This window comes from Triturus cristatus, chromosome 7 (assembly GCF_964204655.1).
Source record: "Triturus cristatus chromosome 7, aTriCri1.1, whole genome shotgun sequence".
Classification (NCBI taxonomy): Eukaryota; Metazoa; Chordata; class Amphibia; order Caudata; family Salamandridae; genus Triturus; species Triturus cristatus.
In genome coordinates this window covers 445,657,766-445,679,746 of record NC_140590.1, presented here as the reverse complement: position 1 = coordinate 445,679,746, position 21,981 = coordinate 445,657,766, and the positions used below count along the sequence as shown (strand labels likewise).

The following is a 21,981-nucleotide window of genomic DNA, read 5'->3' as shown; positions in this document are numbered from 1 at the left end:
TTCTTGTAAATCTGCCCCTATGTATGTAAATACTGTTGGCTACTAAAGTGCAGCTCCCACATCTTGTAACAGACCTGCGTGCCCCCTCGGGCTGTAGGATAACAAACAACATATTTTTAAGAAATAAAATATTAATTAAAGGAGTTTACAAAAAAGAATGACAACAAATGTTGTGGATAAAGGCTTCCCGGGCGTCCAGTAGCGTTGGAGTCTCAACGTTGTGATCCAGGAGTTCGGTGGGGCGGGGGAGTATAGGGCGCCTCGGGGACAATGAAGGAAGTGGGTATTAGTGACTAGTCGTAACGTCGTCACCAATGCCACCCATCCATATCGCCTTGGAAGCCTCGAGTGAAGTGCCTCATGGAAAAAATAAAGAATATAGCCAAACAAAAAGAGAGCAAGGTAATTTAAATGGAGTCACTCTTGACCCCCTGAGTATCAAATGAACAGGAAAACAACAAAAGAGTGAATCCTAAATGGAAGAATTGCTGGCAGGAGGAGTCACTCCTGTTTGTTAAAAAGAACCCTCACTCACCAACATAGTTGGTGACATGCTTCATCATTGGGTTCCCACCAGAGAGGCCGAATGCCCCTCTGGTGCGCTACAGCGCCTGCTTACAGCGGAGCGGGTTTTATGTTTTTTGTAGGAGTGCAAAACGTGGTGGTGCAAAAGTTAAAATTGCCTTAACTTGTCCTAAAAGGATTTATTGGTGGAGAAGTTAGGCAATATTACAAAATGATGAGGTGGATGCATCAAACTGGTTAGTTTGGCCAGTCACATCCCAAAGTGATTGTGAAAAACGTGGTCTACATGTTTCAGCCTACTGATGCCAGTAGCGAGGCTTTCTTCAGGACCAATGTCACGACGGTATGCACGCGCTAAGGTGCACCCTAACTTGTGACATACAACAGCACAAAACTTACTATTGGGAAGCCCTCAGATTTTCTGAAAGCAAAAAGACTATGTAATGCAGAAGAACCTTACATCATGGATCCTAGCGGGGTACGGTGCCTTGTAGATACACGTACACCAAAGCCAGACGCCCGTATGGCACCTGGTTCAACCCGACACACAGGACCCTGATGAAGAAGAATAACCACTTTACAGCCCCGAAGGACGGTGGCGTAGCACCAGTGGGGAGACTGCGCTTATTCGATGCCTCCAGCAATCTCTGAGCCGTTGCACCATACAAATTATAAAACTAACACTTTCAGGCCGACTCTTCCATTAAAATCTGAAGAAATGTAAAAAAGAGAGTTGAACAAATTGTTTCAAAAGCATTTGTGATCTTATTTTATGTGTGGACTATCGAGAGAAAGAGAGCACATGATTTTAAATGTCTGGGAACACCTTTTGACTCGCATCAGTTTAAGTTGCCCCAGAAACGGCTTTATGTCCACTCAATGCCCCAGTGAAGTCAGAAAAATGAGCGAGTGAGGCAACTCAGAATAAAAGTCTCAAGACAATTCAAGATCGTAAAATCTGCAAGCATTGTTTTCTCGTGATACGTATACACGGTATGTGAAAATATCTTTCAGTTCAAGCTATTGTAATGGGTTAAGTTAATAACTTGGCTGGTGTGTGGCCAGGGACACACAAACACCGACAGTAAATATGTATGGATGTACAGAAGGTGCGGGGCTGCACTCATGAAACAAAGACACTTGTACATTACTGGACACATATACCTGCATGCAATTTCTACGTGTGTACGTGTAAATGTATATGTGCAATTGTTATGGTGCCTTTGTATGACGTGTGTAGGAGAGTAGGATCTGCTTCTTATAGTTACCCCCACTTTTTAGGTCTCACCTGAGGTAGCGCATGCGCTGCCTTGCGAGACATTTAGTAAGCGGCTTTTGAAAGTGCCACCACAGGCTTTTGGTGGCCTCAAGATTGCGTGCACGCGAGCATGCACGTGGGCAGCCGCCATCTGTCTTTCCTCCGTCACACAACTCCCGCTTCTCCCCCTCCCCCACCACAGATCGCTTCTCGCGGCCGCTCGCGCGGCCAATGCTTGCATCGCTCGCTGCGCTTGTCGGGCTAGACCCAGCGGAAGCGCCACAGACATGTCTGAGCATGACCGGCAGAGGGGCGGTGACTCACTGGCAGCTGCTTGACTTAGAATCGCCACCGCAGCACTACACTGCTGTGGTGCTTCTTCGCTCTGCCGCGGACCTGGGACCCTGCCTGCTTCCCCTTCACCCTGCTAACCAGAAATCCACTACCTCACACACGACACCCTGAAACCTGCTCACATTCGCCGGCAGCCTAGCACCAACTACCCCAACACATGCTGTCCTTGCGCGCTGCTGATGCAGTCCAACAGTCTAGAGCCAGTGCTCTAGACTAGAAAGTGCCAATATAATAACCGCTGCCTCTATAATCTGCTCAGTGAGTCGCATCCTCGCTGAACTCACAGACGCCCGCTGCCCCCGACTAACACCCCAAACAGATAAATACTGTCTGCCATCTAAACCCACCAAACGAGGCTCCTTGGTAGGCCTCGCTTCAAGCCCCGGCCTTGCATGCGTAACCTCACAGAGAAGGATGTGCATCTGTCGGCTACAACCTCCAAGAAAGTTCGAAGCTGTGGCCCGGAACGTTCCTCCTAGTAACCAGTATACTGACGCACTTTCAATCCCACGGATGTTGTTGTTTAATTGCTGCCCATCGGCTTTCTTCGGGTCTCCTCCTTCTTCCCGCATGCTGCGTGAGTTTCCTGCTGCACTTCCCGCTCGCAGCGATCAGTGTCTCTGTCCCACGAACAGACCTGACCGAGGCAGCGGCATGCCGAGCTGGAAGCAACGGTGTTCAGCCGACTCGTTTCTACTCTGCTTTAGTCTTGCTTGAGAGTGAAGTTGTAAAGTAAAACACTGAAGTTCCCACGCAAGTTATGTCACCAGCCAGAACAAGCATTGGCAAAGCCAATTATGCCTCGCCTGTGGGGGACAGTTATCTGCATAGTCAATGTCTTTTAGGCATGTTGGTGAAAGAAGATAAAGCGCTCTAACACTGACACATAGCGCTTTTTAGGTCTCGCCTGAGCCAGCGCATGCGCTGCCCTGCGAGACATTTAGTAAGCGGCTTTTGAAAGTGCCACCACAGGCTTTTGGTGGCCTCAAGCTTGCATGCACGCGAGCGTACACGTGCGCAGCCACCATCTGTCTTTCCTCACACAACTCCCACTTCTCCCCCTCCCCCACCATAGATCGCTTCTCGCGGCCGCTCGGGCGCGCGGCCAATGCTTGCATCGCTCGACGCGCTTGATTGCGATCACTTTCACGACCGTGCCACTTTCACGGCCGTGTGGCCAATGCTTGTCTTTTCTATTTCTCTACATAAGTACCTAATTTGCACACCCCATTTTTACCCCTCTCCTCTTGTCTTATTTGTTTGACAGTTACAAGAACCACATTGGTGATCCATGGTAACACAGGTTACTAAAAATGTGTGCCAACATTATGTGTGCTATTAAGAAATGTATGTATCTTAAAGATTGCTATCAGTTTGTTCATGCAGATGACATCTGAGATAAATATGCTGTTCCAGACGCTAAACAATTTCCACTTAATCTCTCAATCACCATAATCACAATTTATGATGAATTTTCATGTGGAAAGTTCCAAAACCTGCCTTCACCATTAAAAATCTTGAACATTTCAGATCTGTTGCAAAGTCTCATTCAACAGCTAGTTCTAAAATTTACTTTTACCTCTTGAATTTTGCAAACTTTTTTTCTCTTTCCACATTTAACTCATAAGAACAGAGACAAACGTGTATGTACAATCTCAAGTTGATAATTCTAGTGCCATCCACCGTTGTTGCATCCGAAAGACTATAGCATATTCAAAATGCTGCAGCCAAATCAATTTATGGGTGATGCAAATGTAAGGCATGGGTCTGACGCATACTCAAGAATACACATTGTTTTCTGCCACTGCGAGGAGGAAACATTTTCAAAGTTGTCTGCGCTATGTAATGTTTTTTTCCGTTCACACACGTGTTTGGCAAAAAAAAAAAAATCTGAACTTGAGAAAATGTGATGGCCCCAAAATGTTAACTCCAATGGAATGACTTAGAATTTTATCTTTCAGAGACTGAGAAAGTGACCATCATATTTTTGGGTAACAGCTCTTTCCTGAAGTTACACACGATTAAAATGTTTGATATGTGTGCCACACCTCACGTTAAATATAAATAAAATTATTCTGAAAATAAAGAGTTGTATACCAATGTTAACAGTAAAACCCTTGGGAATGACGTGCAGTTTATTTTTTTTAACAAGAAAGTCAGGCATTAAACCTGAAACGCGCCCATTGGGGATTGTGCCTAGACACAAGAATAATAGATGTATTGACCTCACCATAATATAACCAGAGACTGACGGTGATGAGTTGGACCTCCTTACTAAGGGAGGTGGTCAATACGCTAGATGTGAACACACAGAACAGACTGTAATGGCGGAGGTATTTAAGGGCGAGTAAAAAGAACAAAAAAAAAATCTGACGGCTATGGTACCAAAATGAAGAAAAGGGAATGGTTTCATTACTCACAACTCAGTTCTGCCATAACTATATCAACGCAATACAAGAGCAAACGTGTTTCCTGCAGCATAATACCTACACAGACGTCATTTAAAGGCTGTAAGTAGTTCCGTTAGCAACCGTAACAAGCATTGGCATAGCCAATAGGTCTCGCCTTTGGGACCTTATAAGTATTTAGTTATGCAGCGCAATATCCTTGGTGCAACAACATTAAATGTTGCATGGTTAAACACTTATAAGGTCCCAAAGGCGAGACCTATTGGCTATGCCAATGCTTGTTGCTCATGTTTCACTGTTTTTGACTTAGATTGACAGGGATTCTGCTATCCAGGACCCCAGTCTAGCTGCTTTCTCCTCTAAATTGATTGCATGTACTTAGGTACACTCCAGATTGGATTCTGGGTTACCCTTATAAGTCCCTAGTATATGGTATACTATGTACCCAGGGCCTAGGTACCCCAGAGGCTGCAGCATGTATTGTGCCACCCCTGAGAGACCATTCAAAATTACCCCACAGGTCTGCTACAGCAGCCTGTGTAAGGTGGTGCATGCACCCCTTACTTAGATATAGGTTCACTATATCTATTCTATATCACTGCATATATATCAGTCACCCCTATGGCAGGCCTTATCAATCCTGAAGGCAGGGTGCTGGGTTTTATGTGAGAGGGTGCACCTGCATGAGCAGAGCCCCTCTTCAGCCTTCGGAACCTATTGTAAGGGGTTGTTTGTGATGCAGCCAACCATATATATTTAAGTGCATTATAACCTTGCGGTAAATGCTAACTTTAAAACGGCTGCATAGAAACATGTTGTGTTTGGTGTCAAACACTTTGGAATCATACCTCCCCACCATTAACTGGCAGGGGAGGTATGATTCCACCCTCCTAAAGGGACATATGAGACACACCGGTACACCCGGTACCAGCTATCTTGACCTGGGCAACACAAAATGGATGCTGCCAGCCACAGACACGAGTCTGCCCTCCTGCTGCTGAGCCAAGCTCGAGCAGGGGAAGGCTTGCTAATAGGCTTCCTGTCACAGGGAGGTGTAACCACCTCCCAGACAGGCTTTAGTGTATTGGGGCTGGGTGGGTGCACTCTGAGAGTGCTTTGATGTCTGCACTGGGGGCACATTTGGTGTCCCTGTGCATAGTCCAGCTCAAACCGGTTGCATGAGCCATTTGCTCTCGCTCTGGTGCGAAACTGGACAAAGGATATGGGTGTAGCCACCCCTCTGTCTTGACCTCCCATAGGTGGGTCACCAGAGTTTGACCAACCCCCTTCCTTGGGTATAAAGTAGGAACCCCTGACTACAGGACTTTAGATTTTATCTGGACTAAACTCTGCTACAGAAACCAAGTACTTCGACGATCTGCACGATGCTGGATGACTGAAGAATCTACCTTGGAGTAAAGGAGTTACTCCCTACAAGGCAGGCACCTAAACGCATCTGACCGGTTTGCACCTCCCGAGCTCCTGAGGACTCCGAAGATTTCTGCAACACAGGAGGTGGGTTCCGGACGTCTCTGAGGTTGAACTGCACTCTCAGCAATTCTGAGGCCCGTATCCCTCATGGGGACCGTGCAACCCGAACCCCTGTGCACCGCTTACTTTTGCAGCAGCATATGCTTTTTGGTGATCCCTGAGGCAGTGCTTTGGGCTAATTGTAGTCCTGACCCCGAGCAGTATCTCCACCGAAGATTCAGCTTGAGGTCCCTTCGTGCTTATTGGTCCGTTGGCCTGTGGGTCCCTATGAAGATAACTTTGACTTTCTGTGGGCTTTCCTGGTTGCTCCAGACATGCCCTGACTCTCCATAGCTTGGAGAGTCCCCAGGACCTTGCTGGTCCTCACCAAAGCATCTTTCCTCTGCCCGCGTGGGTTGTAGTTGCCAAGGCTTGTTGGTGTTCAATCCGGACACTGACCCCACAGCACTCGACATCCTTTGTGGGACAGCTCACCTCCGGACTTTGGTTGTCATCGACGTCTCCTGGTCTCCGTGGCTGCAGAGTCAAGCTTCACCTCTTCTCACCTGAAACACCCGACATTGGTGGGCATTCGTCTATTGTGCCCCTGGTCACTGTGAAGTGACCTAGACTCTGTCCCCTCTGCTTTCAGGTTCTTCTCACCTCGGATCCAGGCTTGGATCACACTGGACACTTTTCATCTTCACGATAGCAGCACTTTTCCGCATCACGCCTTTGAAAACAACAAAGGTGCCCGACATCACTTGACCCCTATGCACCCGGCTCCTCTGGGATAGGTAATACGGGTATCTCAGTACTATCGAGGGTGCTGGCCTAAGAACCTTCTATGTTTAACTGAGTTTGCTTAAAGTCCTCTCCGAAGTGCCCTTAATCTTTAAAATTCCATCCACGACTTTCTCATAGGATTGTACAGAGCTTGCGCCTGTGTTCACACACTGCACCCGTCCTCCGTGGGTCCCCTGTGGCACTACTTTGGGTGGTCCCTTGAGGTCCCAGCGATTCTACGTGCTCTAGGCACTGTGTCTAGTCAAGTAGTGGTTGTTATACCACATTCTTAGTATATGGTTTGGTCTCCCCGTGGAGCCCACTGTGCATTGTGCTATTTACTGTCTTTCTAGTGATTTCATATTGTGTGCTTTGTTCTCTAATCTCATAAAGAGGTTAATAGAGCGTGTTTAGTAATAAATACATACATTTTATATATCCCTTGTGTGGTTCTCCTTTCATTTGGTCATTCAGGAGGTTCTAATCTGGTAAAACAAGCTGCTTTACATTCCTTCGTGACTTAGCCTGAAGGCTGCTCTCCATAGCTACCACTAGGATGGCTTTCAATGAGGTTTATCTTTAATCTAATCATCAATAAGGGTTGTTTGGAGTGGTACAAGGTGCCCACTTTAACTAGTGGACAGCATGTACCAGGCCAACTTTTTACAGTGTGTATGAGTCATTTAAAACATATTGCAATTGTATCGGCCATTTAAATAATTGCAAAATTTATAATACATCAGACGGTGTCTCCCACTACCAGTGCTATATAATAAATTCCTCACTCATCTATACTCTCATTCACCCACTCCGGTGCTCACTGATCCTGGTCCTGTGATCTCCAAATCAAAAACATGTCCAGAGGAAAAGACGACATTGAACCTTGTGGATGTGGCCTGCTGTCTCAGACTCCCAGTGCAGCACCGTTTAAATGGATCATAAGCCACATGGAACATGGATGGAAACCCCTTAACGGTATGATCTATTTGCTTTTGATGCTTGTCCAGTCTCTGCAACTGGTGCCGCAGATTAGGTGTCCTTTCATCTTCCAAAGGGGGGTGGAGAAAACAGTCCGAGGGTTGCCACTCACAGCCCTCAGCACCCAAAGCAATTGTCGAGTGAGTAAGCACTCCTGAGCCCCATATAAATAAGTTAACTTCTCTGCTGCTTCATGACTGTATGTTTAATTTGGTTGCAGAGGTATTTTAGAACTGCATTTTTGTGTGAGTTACTGGACTTTTAAGACTACTTGGCATTAAACAGATCAGTGGCATAACCTTTGGTTGTGCTTCTTTCCATCTGTGAGTTTTGATGCAGTATCATGAATGATGTTGTTGGTAAACTTGTTCTTTCTTGTACTCTCCATGCCCTACTTTGGCTCAAGCTGTCCCGCGCCTGCGTGAGCACCTCCCCTGCATTCAGGTACTTGTAGTACTCTCCCCCTGATAGATCAGCGCCAGCTGCAACTATAACATGAGCCCTATGCTCAGACTCAGTAGAGTTACACCTGGTCCTACTTTCTGCTAAATCTCCCCTGGAGATTCTAATTAAATTACAGAAATATAGGACTTGAAGAATAGGATTTTATAGATTATTTTCAACACCTTTAATAACACACAGACACTTCCTGATAAATGTAAACACAACATCAGCTTATTTTGAAACTAAAATTTACTATGCATGCTGGACAGTAAAGTTACTTTACTGCATCAAGTGGGAATTCACGTCTGAGTATTGTATGAGTGCCAGCTTCTCCTGATTATTTTAGATAGGGTCTGAGGTGGCATTTAATAAGGAGATGTAATCTTTTAAACATAACCATGGTTGTATTTTTTTATCGGACCTGTTTGGTCTATGGGATGTGCCTCATGAGAAAAGATTTTATAAGTGAGCTTTTTTCGCATCATGCAAAGCAGACTACTTTGCTCCAAAGTGCTTGGGAAACAAAAGCCAATGATTGCTCTTACTGGTAACTTACTATTAGTAGTCATTCTAGGAAACAACTTTCAAAGGTATGTCACTGACATACCACATATGTCCACCACACAACTTCACACCACACCAATCAATTGCACAACAAACAATTCCACTCTGCTCCACTGCCCATCACATCTCACCCTCACACTGCCACTACCCCCTCTCGACTTGCAATTCCACTGCCCTCCTTCATCCCTCACTTACATTTCCTATCTCCACTCTTTACTGCTGGCTCTCACATACTAAGCACAATTTCTTTCCCGTGGCTTTTCAAGGTTTCCGTTTCTCAAACCAACACTCTCCTCCTCTTTTTAGGATGCCTTCTGTGTCCACAGGTCCTCCCTCTTTATGAGTCTGTGGTCTCTTCTCCCCTTCTTTCTCTCTTTCTCCCAAACTCTTTCTGCTACTCTGTCTCAAGTTCATTCACCACTTCTTGCACAAACTACCTATCCCTCTCTGTCATCCTTTCTATCTATTCTGTGCAGCGCTCACTCCTATCTATTCACTATACCACATAGTTCCGTAATAAAAATATACTCCACACCACACAATTCCACCCCACACAATTCAACAACAAACATTTCCAACACAACCCACATAATTCCACTCTACACCAAATACATTCACTACACTCCAAACCAAAGCACATAGGTAAACAACATTGTCATTTACAGCGCCAATAGTTCTAACTCACGCAAATGCGAGACCTATTGCATTACAAATGCGTGTTCTACATGTAAGGCACCCCTAAGGTAGGCCCATAGTAGCCTCATGGGCAGGTAACAGTGTATGTAAAAGATAGGTGTTAGAAATGGGGCTCTCTCGTTGCCAATGGTTTGCACCTTTGTCCCAGTACGGACCCTTGCTTCTTGTCAGGATAAGGGAGTTACACCACTGGATTCAAGATAGCCTGGCTGATGAGGGTTATGAACCCGAAACCGGTCCCAGGATGTTTGTTTCCGGTCCTGGGAAGACATGGCTTGGCAGTTTGGGCAGGACTGTTCCCATGAGGCACAGGGTCAGACTGATTTGCATATGGCCATGTCTGAACTGGGGTGGTGGAGTGAGCTAAAGAATGATGATGGGTTAAACCCAGATCAGTTGACTGGGGGTGAGTGTTTGATTTGCTCCAACGCTTCGTCCATCACCCCCTTTGGTATCGCTTAAACAACCCGTGCTCACCCCCTTGGTAGCTTGTCAGGAGCAGACAGGTTTACCTTAGAGTCAGTGCGTAAAGCATTTCTGCACACATACAGTGTTAGAAATTGGATTTCTGGTTGGCTAGGGCTTGCGCCTAAGCCAGGCAGAAACCACCACTCTTGTCAGGGCAAGGGAGTTACACGCTGAAGATAACCCCTGCTCACCCCCTTGGTAGCTTGCACAAGCAGTCAGGCTTATCCCAGAGGCAATGTCTAAAGGGTTTGCGCAACACACTCACACAGAAGCAACACAGTAGGCACACCGCAAAAGAAACTCCACACAAGGTTATATCAAAAATAGCCTTTGTATTATCCAAAACACATTAGGCCCGATTCACAGAATTAACTTAAGACAAAATCCTAAACTTACTACTTTTGGTATTCACAGAATGCACTTACTACTTTTGGTATTCACAGAATGCACTTACTACTTTTGGTATTCACAGAATGGATTTACGACTACTAACTTTACGTTCGCACTCGGGCCGGAAATTCTGGCCTGGAGGCGGAGCTTCTGGCCCAGAGTCGGAGCTTCCGGCCCAGAGGTGGAGATTTCGGCCATGGCTAACTCTCCGCCACCGGCCGGAATCCCCACCTCCGGGCCAGAAGCTCTGCCTCTGGGCCAGAAGCTCCGCCTCCGAGCCGGAAGCCCCGCCTTCGGGCTGGAAGCTCCGCCTCCGGGCCGGAATTTCCGGCCCGAGTGCGGACGTAAAGTTAGTAGTCGTAAATCCATTCTGTGAATACCAAAAGTAGTAAGTGCATTTTGTGAATACCAAAAGTAGTAAGTGCATTCTGTGAATACCAAAAGTAGTAAGTTTAGGATTTTGTCTTAAGTTAATTCTGTGAATCGGGCCCATTAGAATTATAATCACACATATACACTGTGCCAACTGGCACTAGGCAGTATTTACAGGGGATAATATACACATGACAGGGCCAATCGGGCCACTGTCAGAACCTCTAGAAAGCACAAGTAGCAATTGTAAAACACAACCAGTAACTACTGGTGAAATACTGTACTTAACAATATACCATTTTAGGCATAAAACATATTCTGCATAACCATCAGAGGCATAAATACATTATGCTTAAGCATTATAGCATAGATCACATTAGATTAGGCATAATCAGCAACATAGGCACCTTGTGTCATGGGCCTCACATAAATCACATTGGGCAATAAATCACCAACATAACCACATTACGCAATAGGCATCATAAGCCTAAACATGGCACCACAGTAACACAGTAACACAGCACCTTAGGGCCTTGCGCCCTACTAACCATAGAGTTGAGCCCAGGCCAACTGGCCTTCTGTGGGCTCCAATGCAACGCACCCCTGTCTTAAGAAAACACAAATGCCCCTGTGGTGCAGCTGCCCACGCTCCTGTGGTGCAGTTGGGGAAATGTGGCCTGGCACAACTGTGCCTCCTGGTTCCCACTGGGACTCTAAAACAATATGGCCCCAAAGATAAATGGCACTGGCACCAACTGTGCCTCCGGAGTCCCCACTGGGACTCTAAAAAGGATATTGCCCAATGGAGAAATGAACGCTGGCCCCTCTGATACTTCTGGAGCACTAACACGGCTCCGGGAGCCCCCTTCACTGGGTCTCCTCTTGTCAGGGATCTCGCGGGCACCCATGGGCCACGACAGTGCTTCCCTGCAGGCCCCCACTCACCGGGGCTCTTGGTTGACTCCTCCGGTCTTCTTGGCCAGTAAGGTGCCTCAACAGGATCCGCCCTCACCCACCGGGCTTTTCTGGGACTCCGCTGTTCTCCTGGTGCAGGGAGGTGGCACCCCCAATGTGCCTCGACCGGTCCGGCTCCCGGGGCATCTCCTCACTCCTCTCACCTGGCAGCTTCTCTGTTGGGTCACACCAAGGCGGGGTAGGCTCCCACCTCGACCCAGGCTCCTCGGTCTCCGGCACACCCGGGGCTTCCACCAACTCATGGGAGCCCAGCTCGGGCCTGTGCAGACTTCTGGACTCCGGCCCCGCCCACAAGCAGACAACTTGCCTTGCTTCCACGCCGCTCATTCCCGCTTCCTCAGGAAAGTCTCTGTGCCATGCCCACAACCAGGCAAGGCCACCTGGCTTCCGGGCCTCTGGTGGAGGCGGCGGCTCTTTTTTTCGTCTTGGGCCGCGGCGGTGACCTCCTTGCGGTGAAGTGCGGTGTGGGCTCCCACCGTTACATAAAACACCACAGCTGGGTGGGCACCCGCTATGTAAGCAGCAAGGCAGGGTGGGCTCCCGCAAAGCACACAATGCGGGTTGGGCACCTGCTCTTTATTTAAAAGTGCATAAAAGCAGGGTGGGCTCCCTCTGAAGATCAGCAAAATGTGGAGTGGGCACCCGCTCCTTTGGCAAAACATGGGGTGGGCTCCCACTATCCCTGGCAATGCGAGGGGGAATCCGCACATCGGGATTCCCTCGGCGCACATGTTGCAGACCAGTGCTGCCGGGCACGAACACCCTCTTCTCCTCCTGGAATACGGGTGTAGCGATCACGAGAAAGCGCAGCCTTAGAGCTCATGGGGCACTGCTGGGAAGCAGGCAAAAATCAAATGTCCTGGGTGCTGGGGACACCTCAGCAGGGCACAGCCAGGCAGGCCAGCATGCAGGGACCCCCAAGAGTCATCAGCTCGGTCCCACGGTGGTTCCTCCTGGCAGGGCATCCCCTCCTGTCCCAGTAAGCACAAGCACACACTTTCATGGGGTCACAGCCCCAATATTTATACCAATATTCTCTTTGTCTGCCCTGGCACAGGGCTTGGGAGAACCAGTCCTAACTGGTTCTGGGGAGTGTGGAGCAATTTGTCTACAGTGCTTACACCCTCCTTTGTGAGAAGGGGGCTCTGCCATCAGACACACCACAGGGGGGCGGAGCCAGCATTCACATAGGCAGGTACAGGTCTATTCAGGGTCAGGGGACTTCTCCACACACTACTCCAAATGCAGATGCTCTATTCAGCCTAGTGCTGATTCACCCTGCCCCTCCTGGAGCCACACACACCTCACCAGCCCCTGTCACTCCAAAGCCAGACATGCAATCCACATCAGGCAGGCAGACACATAGCACACATAAATGCCCACTTCTAAAAGTGGCATTTCTAAAATAGTTATAATAAATCTGTGCACACCATTGCGTAGCATTCATTATTACTATTCCAAACATAACAAACTTAACCACGCTGCTCCTCTCATATCAGGAATTACCACTGAAACTCTTATCAGGGAATCCCCAATGCAATTCTTATGGGAGGGCAGCCTCACAGTAGTGAGAAACCAAAATGGCTGTTTATCACTACCAGGACATGTCACATACTTAAGGTGCATGTCCTACCTTTCACCTACAATGCACCCTGCCCATAGGGCTAGCTAGGGCCTACCTTAGGGGTGACTGACATGCAGTGAAAGGGGGGTCACAGACAGGGCCCACACTTTAGGTGCCACGTCACAGCGGCAGTTACACTGCGCGCACAGGCCCTGCAATGGCAGAGGCCTGAGACAGGTTTGAAAGGCTACTTTGGTGGGTGGCGCAATCAGCGCTGCAAGCCCACGAGTAGCATTTAATTTACCGGCCCTGGGTATCTGAGATAACACTTTACAAGGGACTGACAGGTAAATTAAATATGCCAAACAGGTGTAGAACAATATTACCATGTTTACCACAGAGAGCACACGCACTTGACACTGAATAGCAGTGCTAAAGTGCCCAGAGTGCTAGAACCACCAACACCATGTCAGAAAGAAGGCTAAGAGAAAGGCAAAAAGTTCAGGGATGACCCTGCAAAAAAGGCCAAGTCCAACATTCAGTAATACAGTGAAAACACTACAAATGTACAAAACACCAGTTCAGAAAAATATGTAAGCTTTATCTAAACCAAACAAAATCAAAACGACAAAAATCCAACATACAGTTTTCCAGATATGACTTTTAAAAGGTAAAAACTGTTCTGTCCATAGCAAACTATAGATGTGACAATTTCTGCACAAAGTACCTTGGATGCGTCAAAAGCATAAGCAAAATCAGCTGCAGCAGAGGTGATGTGTCGGTTCCTTATGCAAAGGGAGGGTGATGTGTTGGTTCCTTGCTCTAGGGAAGGTGATGCGTTGGTTCCTTACTGACACGCAGGGAAGGTGATGCGTCGGTTCTTTACTGAAGAGGAGGTGATGCATCGCTTTCTTACTGTGCGGGGAGGTGATGGATTGGTTTCTTAACTGTGGCCCCAGCGTTGTTGTAGACTTGGCACCCCAGTGCGATGCACGGGGATTCGGGGATGCGTCCGTTCTCAATGCAGCGGCTGTGGCAACAGTGCTGTGTTCATCTCTTCAGCCATGGTCCCATGATGCATGGCAGGACCTGTGGCAGAACCACTGCGGTGATCTCAGACTGCAGAGATCGGTGCACGAGTCTCAGTGTGTGGTGATTTCTCCAGACGGGGGCAGGCAGTGCGTCGGTTTCTTCAGCTGCACTTTGGCGATGCGTGGAAATTCGTCCCATAAGGTGGTGTTGCATAGGAAACGGTTTGGGATGTGTCACGCTTCTGTAGTTGCTTCTTTTTTCCAAGCTTCCAGAAGCAAGAACAACCTCCAGAGGCCCAACACACGAACAGGCACCCCTTGGCAGGTCAGAACTCCCAGCAAGGAAGTTCATGGGAGCTGGTGGTGAAGTCTTTGTGTCCCTGAGACTTCAGAACAGGAGGCAAGCTCTACCGCATGTCCTTTGAGATTTCTTCAAGCAGGAAACCCAGCACACAGCAATATCTTTGTCCTCTCCTTGGCAGAAACAGCCACTGCAGGCCAACCCCAGACAGCACACAGCAGAGGGGCACTACTTCTCCTTCAGCTTTCAAAGCTCTTCTCCTTGGCAGAGGTTCCTCTTGAGTCCAGAAGTACTCTAAAGTTCTGGGGTCTGAGCCCCAATATTTATACTCATTTTCGCTTTGTTCTCTTGTGGCAGAGAGGCTCTGTGCTCAGTCAAAACCAATTCTGCCCTCTCTGGTCCAGCTTCACAGCAGGAGGTGGAGACAGCATTGTGTAAGGCAGGCCAGGCCCATTCAGGTGCGAGGAAATCTCCTCCCACTGCTCTAAATGCAGCCCAGCCCTGACTGATCCAGGAAAGTCAGGCCACACCTCAACCCCTCCCCAAAGGGGCTGTCTACAGTGCATGCACATCCCCAACCCCTGTCACTCCATAGCTAAACAGTCAATCCACAAACCAGCAAAGGCACACAGGATGGCTAAGCAAGAAAATACCCACTTTCTAAAAGTGGTATTTTCAAACACACAATATAAAAATCATCTTTAGTAAAATATGCCCTGTTATATTCAGGCATTCTAAACTCCAACTTTCAATCTTGTCCCAATAGGAAGTTATACTTATAAGATGTTATACATAAACTCCCATTCTATCCTATAGGACAGATAGCCTTTCAATGGTGAAAAACAAAATACACTATATTTCACTATCAGGACATGTCACACACATCAGTACATATCCTATATTTCACATATATTCCACCCTGCCCACAGAAGTACCTTGGGCCTACCTTAGGGGTAACTCACATCTAATAAAAGGGATGGCTAAGGCCTGGCAAGTGGGTACACTTGCCAGGTCGACATGGCAGTGGATACTTCGAGCAGATTCTTCATTGGCAGATCTGAGACCCCTCTGAAAGGCTGAATGTGTGGGTGGCACAAACAGTGCTGCAAGCCCAATAGCAACATCTTGCATACAGGCCCTGGGCACACACAGTGCACCATACTAGGGACTTAGTAGTAAGTCAAACAAGCCAATCATGGAAACACCAATCCATTTTCACAATTTACAGAGGGAGCACTTGCACTTTGGCACTGATCAGCAGTGGCAAAGTGCCCAAAGCATCCAGCAAAAACGAAACCCAGTACACAGCAAAATACAGTAGACAGAGGCAAAAAGAAAGGGGAAAACCACACCAAGGATGCCAGGTCTAACAATAGGGCATGTGCTGGTGTGTTTTACATGTCCTGATAGTGAAATATTGTCAATTTCGTTTTTCACAATTGCAAGGGCTATCTCTCACATATGTTATCATTAAAACTGCTTTGTAACATCTCACAAGTGTAGCTTTTATTTGGGAAGAGCTAGAGATTTGGAGTTTGGGCTTCCTGAGCTCAGGACTTAAAAATACATCTTTTAGTGAAGTTGGTTGTTAAATTGTGTTTGAAAATGCCCCTTTTAGAAAGTGGACATTTTCTTGCTTTGCCATTCTGTGTCTCTGCCTACTTGTCGAATCAATGTCTGGTTTTGACTGACCGCTGGGTTGTTTATACATTCACTCTAGACAGTCACACAAAGGAAGCCGGCAGCTTGTCATCTTGGATTTTGACGCATCAAAGTTACTTTGTGCTAAACGCAATGAAGCTATAGAGTTCTATGGACAGAATTGCTTAAACCTTTTAAAAGTGATATTTTGAGTTATGTATGTTGGATTTTTGTCATTTTGGTCTTGTTTGGTTGGTGTGGTGTCAATTTGTAGTGTTTTTGCTGTGTTTCTGTGTGTGTTATGTACAAATACTTTACACATTGCCTCGGAGATAAGCTTGACTGCTAGTGCCAATCTACCATGGGGGTGAGCAGGGGTTATCTTGGGTGTGTAACTCCCTTACCCTGACTAGAAGGAAGGGTCCCTACTTGGAGGAGATGCCTACCACTTTCAACTAGAGACCCCCATTTTTAACAACAAGGTACAGTGCTGTTTAATTGCAGGGGCAGCCAGGTTCCAGTCTCGGCATCATCTCAAATACATGTGAATTATGCAAATCACCTAATCGTTCCATGAAAACAATCATGTTATGCGCTCCACTACCTCTGGGTTGAGTTTGTGCTAGAGGGGAAAGAAGCACCAAGCATAGGGGGCAGTGGCAGGGGCTGCAATGCCTCATGCCCTCCACGGAGACCTGGCAGAACAGCCTTGGAATAAAAATTTTAAAACAGCATTCAGGGGTAGGTGGGGGCAGACATGTAGTGACACAGGAGGAGGTGGAAGGGACAAATGCTGCATTAAAATGCAAGCAGCTACTGTACCAAAGTTGAACACAGGAATACAGTAACAAAACAGGAAACAGAGAAAAAAAGTCCCCAAAGAACAGATAAACAACCAAAGTGTCAAGATACAGTACTTGGTCTTTGCTTCGTGGGAGGGAATGAAAGATAAAAAGGAGGAACAAAGAGGAAGGACTGACCACTAGCAAGCAAGTTTTTTTTTAAATGACACTGCAACAAAGAAATAGAAAGCAGTGGGCAGGCTTTAAGCCCACAAAGAAGAGTACATACTAAAGTATATACGACATGTCTCGAGAGTTCAACCTAAAACTAGTTCCCTAAAAGTATGCAATAGAAGGATAAAAGTCAGCCAATTGAAAGGATGTTAAAGAAAGCAAGCAAGTGAGCGTGCCAATAAAGCCAATCAATGGTAAGCAATGGACTGGTTTCAAGACCACTGTGAGTTTTTGGAATGCCCACAAAAAGGCCTTTCACAACCGGCCATCTTGTGCCATCTTGTGGCCTAGACCTAAAAAAGAATGAGACACAGGTAGCCAGGAGCTGAGTAGAAGGCTTAAAATCAAAAATAAATATCTTCCCCTATTGGTGGTTTTGGATTTCTTAACACGCATTCTCCAGAGCATTGCGAAAATAATTTCATTATCCAAGTGTAGCTACAGCACTCGAAATTGGACTACTATATGTGTGACCTATGATGAGAAGCAATTGTTAACAAGGAAACAGTGAGACGTTGCCTTGCTAGAAGCAACATCATCTCATATAGCAAAGGTCTGGTAACCTGACACTGATCAACGTAGAACCAGAGATGTATTCAAACATTCAAAATAAATGAAGAATTTAGGGACAGCTGTACTAAAGAATTTTGTGAACGCACACCTTGCAACTTTTGAAATCACTGAGGGGCATATTATCAAGAAACGGCGTTAAAATTATCGCCGCTTTAGCGGCAGAAAACTACCGCTAAAGTGGGGATAATGGGCTTGATAATATGCCCTTGAGAATTCCCATAGAAGCCCATGTTCTGGTGTCAACATGGGCTTCTATTGGAATTCTCTGCGGCATATTATCAAGCCGATTATCACCGCTTTAGCAGCAGTTTTCTGCCGCTAAAGCGGCGATAATTTTAATGCCGTGCTTGATAATATGCCCCTGAGTTTGTTACTGCAAAATCTCTAATTGGAAAGGAGTGTTCCTTAAAAATTGCAAAAACAGTATGGTATAAGTCAATATTTATTTACTGCAATTCTGGTCGCAAACCATTGACCAGTTACAAGCTCCACAAAAAGAGGTGATCTATGATTTTCATAGAGGATCACTGTCTACTCCCCCAATATTTTTCACAAATGAAAACTATTTTTTTTTTAATGTAACACTTTTTCCAATAGGGAACATGACATTGAAAACATAGGTCTGGTGGTCTGCTTCTCCTTGAAGGCCATCATTCCTGAGTGTGTATCCAATCACAGGGCTTCGGAAATAGAGACTCGTCTTATTTGTATTCTATTATTTATTTTTCGGCGCTTAACATTCGTGTTAAATGATCAGTATGCGTGTGTCATTGGAGTACCTGGTCATGGAGAAGTCTATTTTGCATCTAAATTATTTCAAACTTTGAACATGATTACATCAGTTCCCCCAGTACGGATCGGGGACACACTCCAGTTTGACATTTGTGTATGAAATTACGGGCCACCTGAAACGAGGCCTTTAGGGGCATATTATCAAGACAGGAGATAAAATTATAGCCGCTTTAGCGGCAGAAAACTGCTGCCAAAAACTGTGATAATGGGCTTGATAATATGCTCTATGGAAATCCAATTGAAGCCCATGTTAGACGTCCTTCACATTTAACATGGGCTTCTATGGGAATTCTCTGCGGCATATTATCAAGCCCATTATCGCCATTTTAGCGGCAGTTTTCTGCCGCTAAAGCGGCGATAATTTTATCGCCTGTCTTGATAATATGCCCCTTGGTGTTTTAAAACACCACTAATCTTTCGGAGGGACAGAAATATCCTGCAATGTAGAATTAGCATTTTACTTAATGCTAGCTCCTTGGGCCGAGGTGTCATTATCGGTAACAAAGCTTAGATATTACCAGTAATGTTCCAAGCGTGAGCGCGTGATGCAGCACCAAGCACGGCGACTGAACCTCCCTCCTCCCTCCCTATATCAGAAGGTGCCAGGGGTGAAGAGTGCCCTGATTTTAGCTGCTCTGAAAGGGAACAGAGTAAGATTTACAGGGGAAGTGTCCCTAAATACACCACATGCATGCTCTCTTTGGAAACAGATGTTCATCGTGAAATGCACGTCTTTGAAAGACCGGAAATGATGCCATCGCGTATCACGACACTGGTTGCAAACAGAATGCCTGTAAGGCCTTGGAGTGTTTGTTGTCATAGGGGACCAATTCCTTGGGAAGTTTATGAAGCTATGAATTAGGATTACTTACCGATTCCTCTTGAAAATAAGCGTCTCAATGAAAGGCAGTTGAGAGCTGCTTTTCACTCGAAATTAAAACTAAACCAAGAAACCAATAAATGTCCTTTTAAGGCTTTCCAATGTTTATTGAAGTAATGCATCTGTTTAATAGTGCACTGGGGACTTATTAACCACTGAGTGCCTTGGAGCAGACCTACCTTCAAGGAGAACTGGTACATCGGGTGGATTTTATTGAGGTCGTTCATTATGAAGTACAATAAAGACGCTCTGGCTGCGGCGGGGCGGTAGTGCTCTCTTGCCTCGTTGATCTTCGCTTCAGTCACTTTGGCTTCCAGCACCTTATGGGAGAAAAATGTTTAAATATTTTATTTGAGAAGGTACAGATTATGCAAGATATGGATCAAAACCTCTGTGTATTTAAATATCCGTACAGAGTCGATTGCACTTTAGGGAGAGTGCGATGGTGCTAGAACTCGAATATCAGTCCAGAAATATGAACAATATTTGCTTGGGTTTCAACCAGCAGAAATCATTGATACCCCTTCGAGCTACAGGTCCTTCCTGGACATCACATCTGTTGTAAATGTAACACATTCCTTAAAAGTCACTGCGCAAGTAGATAGCATTAATTACAGTCTCAACAATCAAAATGTCCGGCAAAGCCCACATAACTTCCCCTGACAAAGCCGGTATTTCTTCATACAAGCCCCTGCCTTTCATCAAAAAATACAAACCTGATCCTATTCCTCCTCATTAAATGAGCCTTGAGCATGATGGCTTTGCTTTCTCATCCAATCAATTCCCGTTCCTTGCTGAGGAAATCCCTCAACACAGATAACGCAGTCCAAATCCAAGAACACCACCACCAGCATCAACAAAACAAACCATATAACCAATCAGTCTGGTATTTACTTCAGGAGTAGTAGTGAGGCAGTCACTAGCCTACTGATAGGCAATCGTTGGTGAGAGGCTGCAGCCTTACTGCTACAGCGGTCGACCTCAAAGCTGGGGGAGTTAACCACTGGCCTGTCTCTCTGGGACTCTTACCCACGCCGGTTAATAAAGTTAAGAATCTTGGCTTCATTATTGATAAGAACCTTTCACTGAAGCCGCAGGTCTCTGAACTAACAGCCTTCTGTTTTTCCATTCTCAACTGGCTTAAGAAAATCCTCTGGCTGATACCTTTGAATACCCAAAGAACGGTTTTGCAGGCCCTGTTAATGTCCAGATTGGACTACGGGAATGTTCTGTATCGGCGCGGCGATAAATCAGTGATCCACCGCTTGCAGATTATCCAGAACGCCGCCGCCCGCCTTCTCTTTTGGTTGCCTAGATATGCTTCTGCCTCCCCATTGCTCAATAAACTACAGTGGCTTAAGGTCTACAAGCACATCAAATTCAAGGACTCATGCTATATGTTTTGAGCTAGGCAGGGCCTCTCCCCTTCATACATCCAAGGTCTGGTGTCATCCGATGTGCCCACCAGGCCATTGAATGAGTCAATCTCGCCCTGTGTACAATGCCCAGGTTTCGCCTGGCCCGCAAGAAGGGCCGCTCCTTCTCACACTTAGGCCCAAAACTCTGGAACTCCATTCCTATGGCTCTCAGGAACTGCCACTCTCTATTCACGTTCCGTAAGAACCCGAAGACTGCTCTTTAACTGCCCTGACTGAGCTTCGTGGTTTATGCTTCCAGGTTTCTGCTCCCCTGTTAGCTGTCTGTTCCAGCGCTGGGAGACCCTTTTGGGTAGCTGTGCACTCTACAAGTTTCTTTTATTTAATTAATTAATTAATTATAGACAGGGAGCGAGCCCTAGGGCCACAGGGATAACATATGGAGGGAATATAACACTTCTGGAGTTGGAAAGTGAGGCTCCACTATCTTCAATAATCCAAATTCAGTAACTGCCCTGTGGAGCTCATAAATTGTTGGCATTTTGTTCCCCTTCTAGTCGTTTCTAGAGATCACCTCAGCACTTGATGAGGATTATGTCATATTTCTTCAAAATAGCTGGGATTGATAACAATAGTGGAACTTTAGAGTTTACCTGAGGTTTTCAGGACTATCCTCCAGATTCTCTCAGTTCTTCCTAAACATCCATGGGTCTGATTTCAGATGAGCACCTCATATGTCTCTATTCTAAATGGAGGTATATTTCAAGATACTTTTGCGCAGGATCAATTCCCATGAAAACCAGGAAGGAACTGACAGATTTACAATTTTTGGCATTGTAAATGGTAGCTGGAGTATTATTAAGGGGCTAACAGGGACATCAGTTCAACCCACGTAGCTTTCTTTCACTGCCTTCTTGGGATCTCAAAGCAATTTCAATCGATTTACACAAGTGATACAACTTGTATGTTCACTTCCTGTGATTTCATCATGGTTGGAGGATGTGTGTTATCACTTTTTGTAATGTCATCAGAGAAAAAAAAACAAATGATGACACTTCCTTTACACCTATGACGATGGTGAAATTATGAAAGGGAAGCCATTTTTATTTATATATATAA

The 21,981-nt window shown here is 46.2% G+C and overlaps 1 protein-coding gene across 1 annotated transcript in view; it reads right to left on the bottom strand.

Annotated features, from left to right (window-relative positions):
• Positions 1–21,981, bottom strand: part of DNAH9 (dynein axonemal heavy chain 9) — a 1,479,259-nt gene that overhangs the window by 503,451 nt on the left and 953,827 nt on the right. Inside the window, exon 57 of the mRNA XM_085616775.1 lies at positions 19,666–19,806. Within this exon, the coding sequence (XP_085472901.1) occupies positions 19,666–19,806 (141 nt within the window). The remainder of the gene's footprint in view (positions 1–19,665; positions 19,807–21,981) is intronic.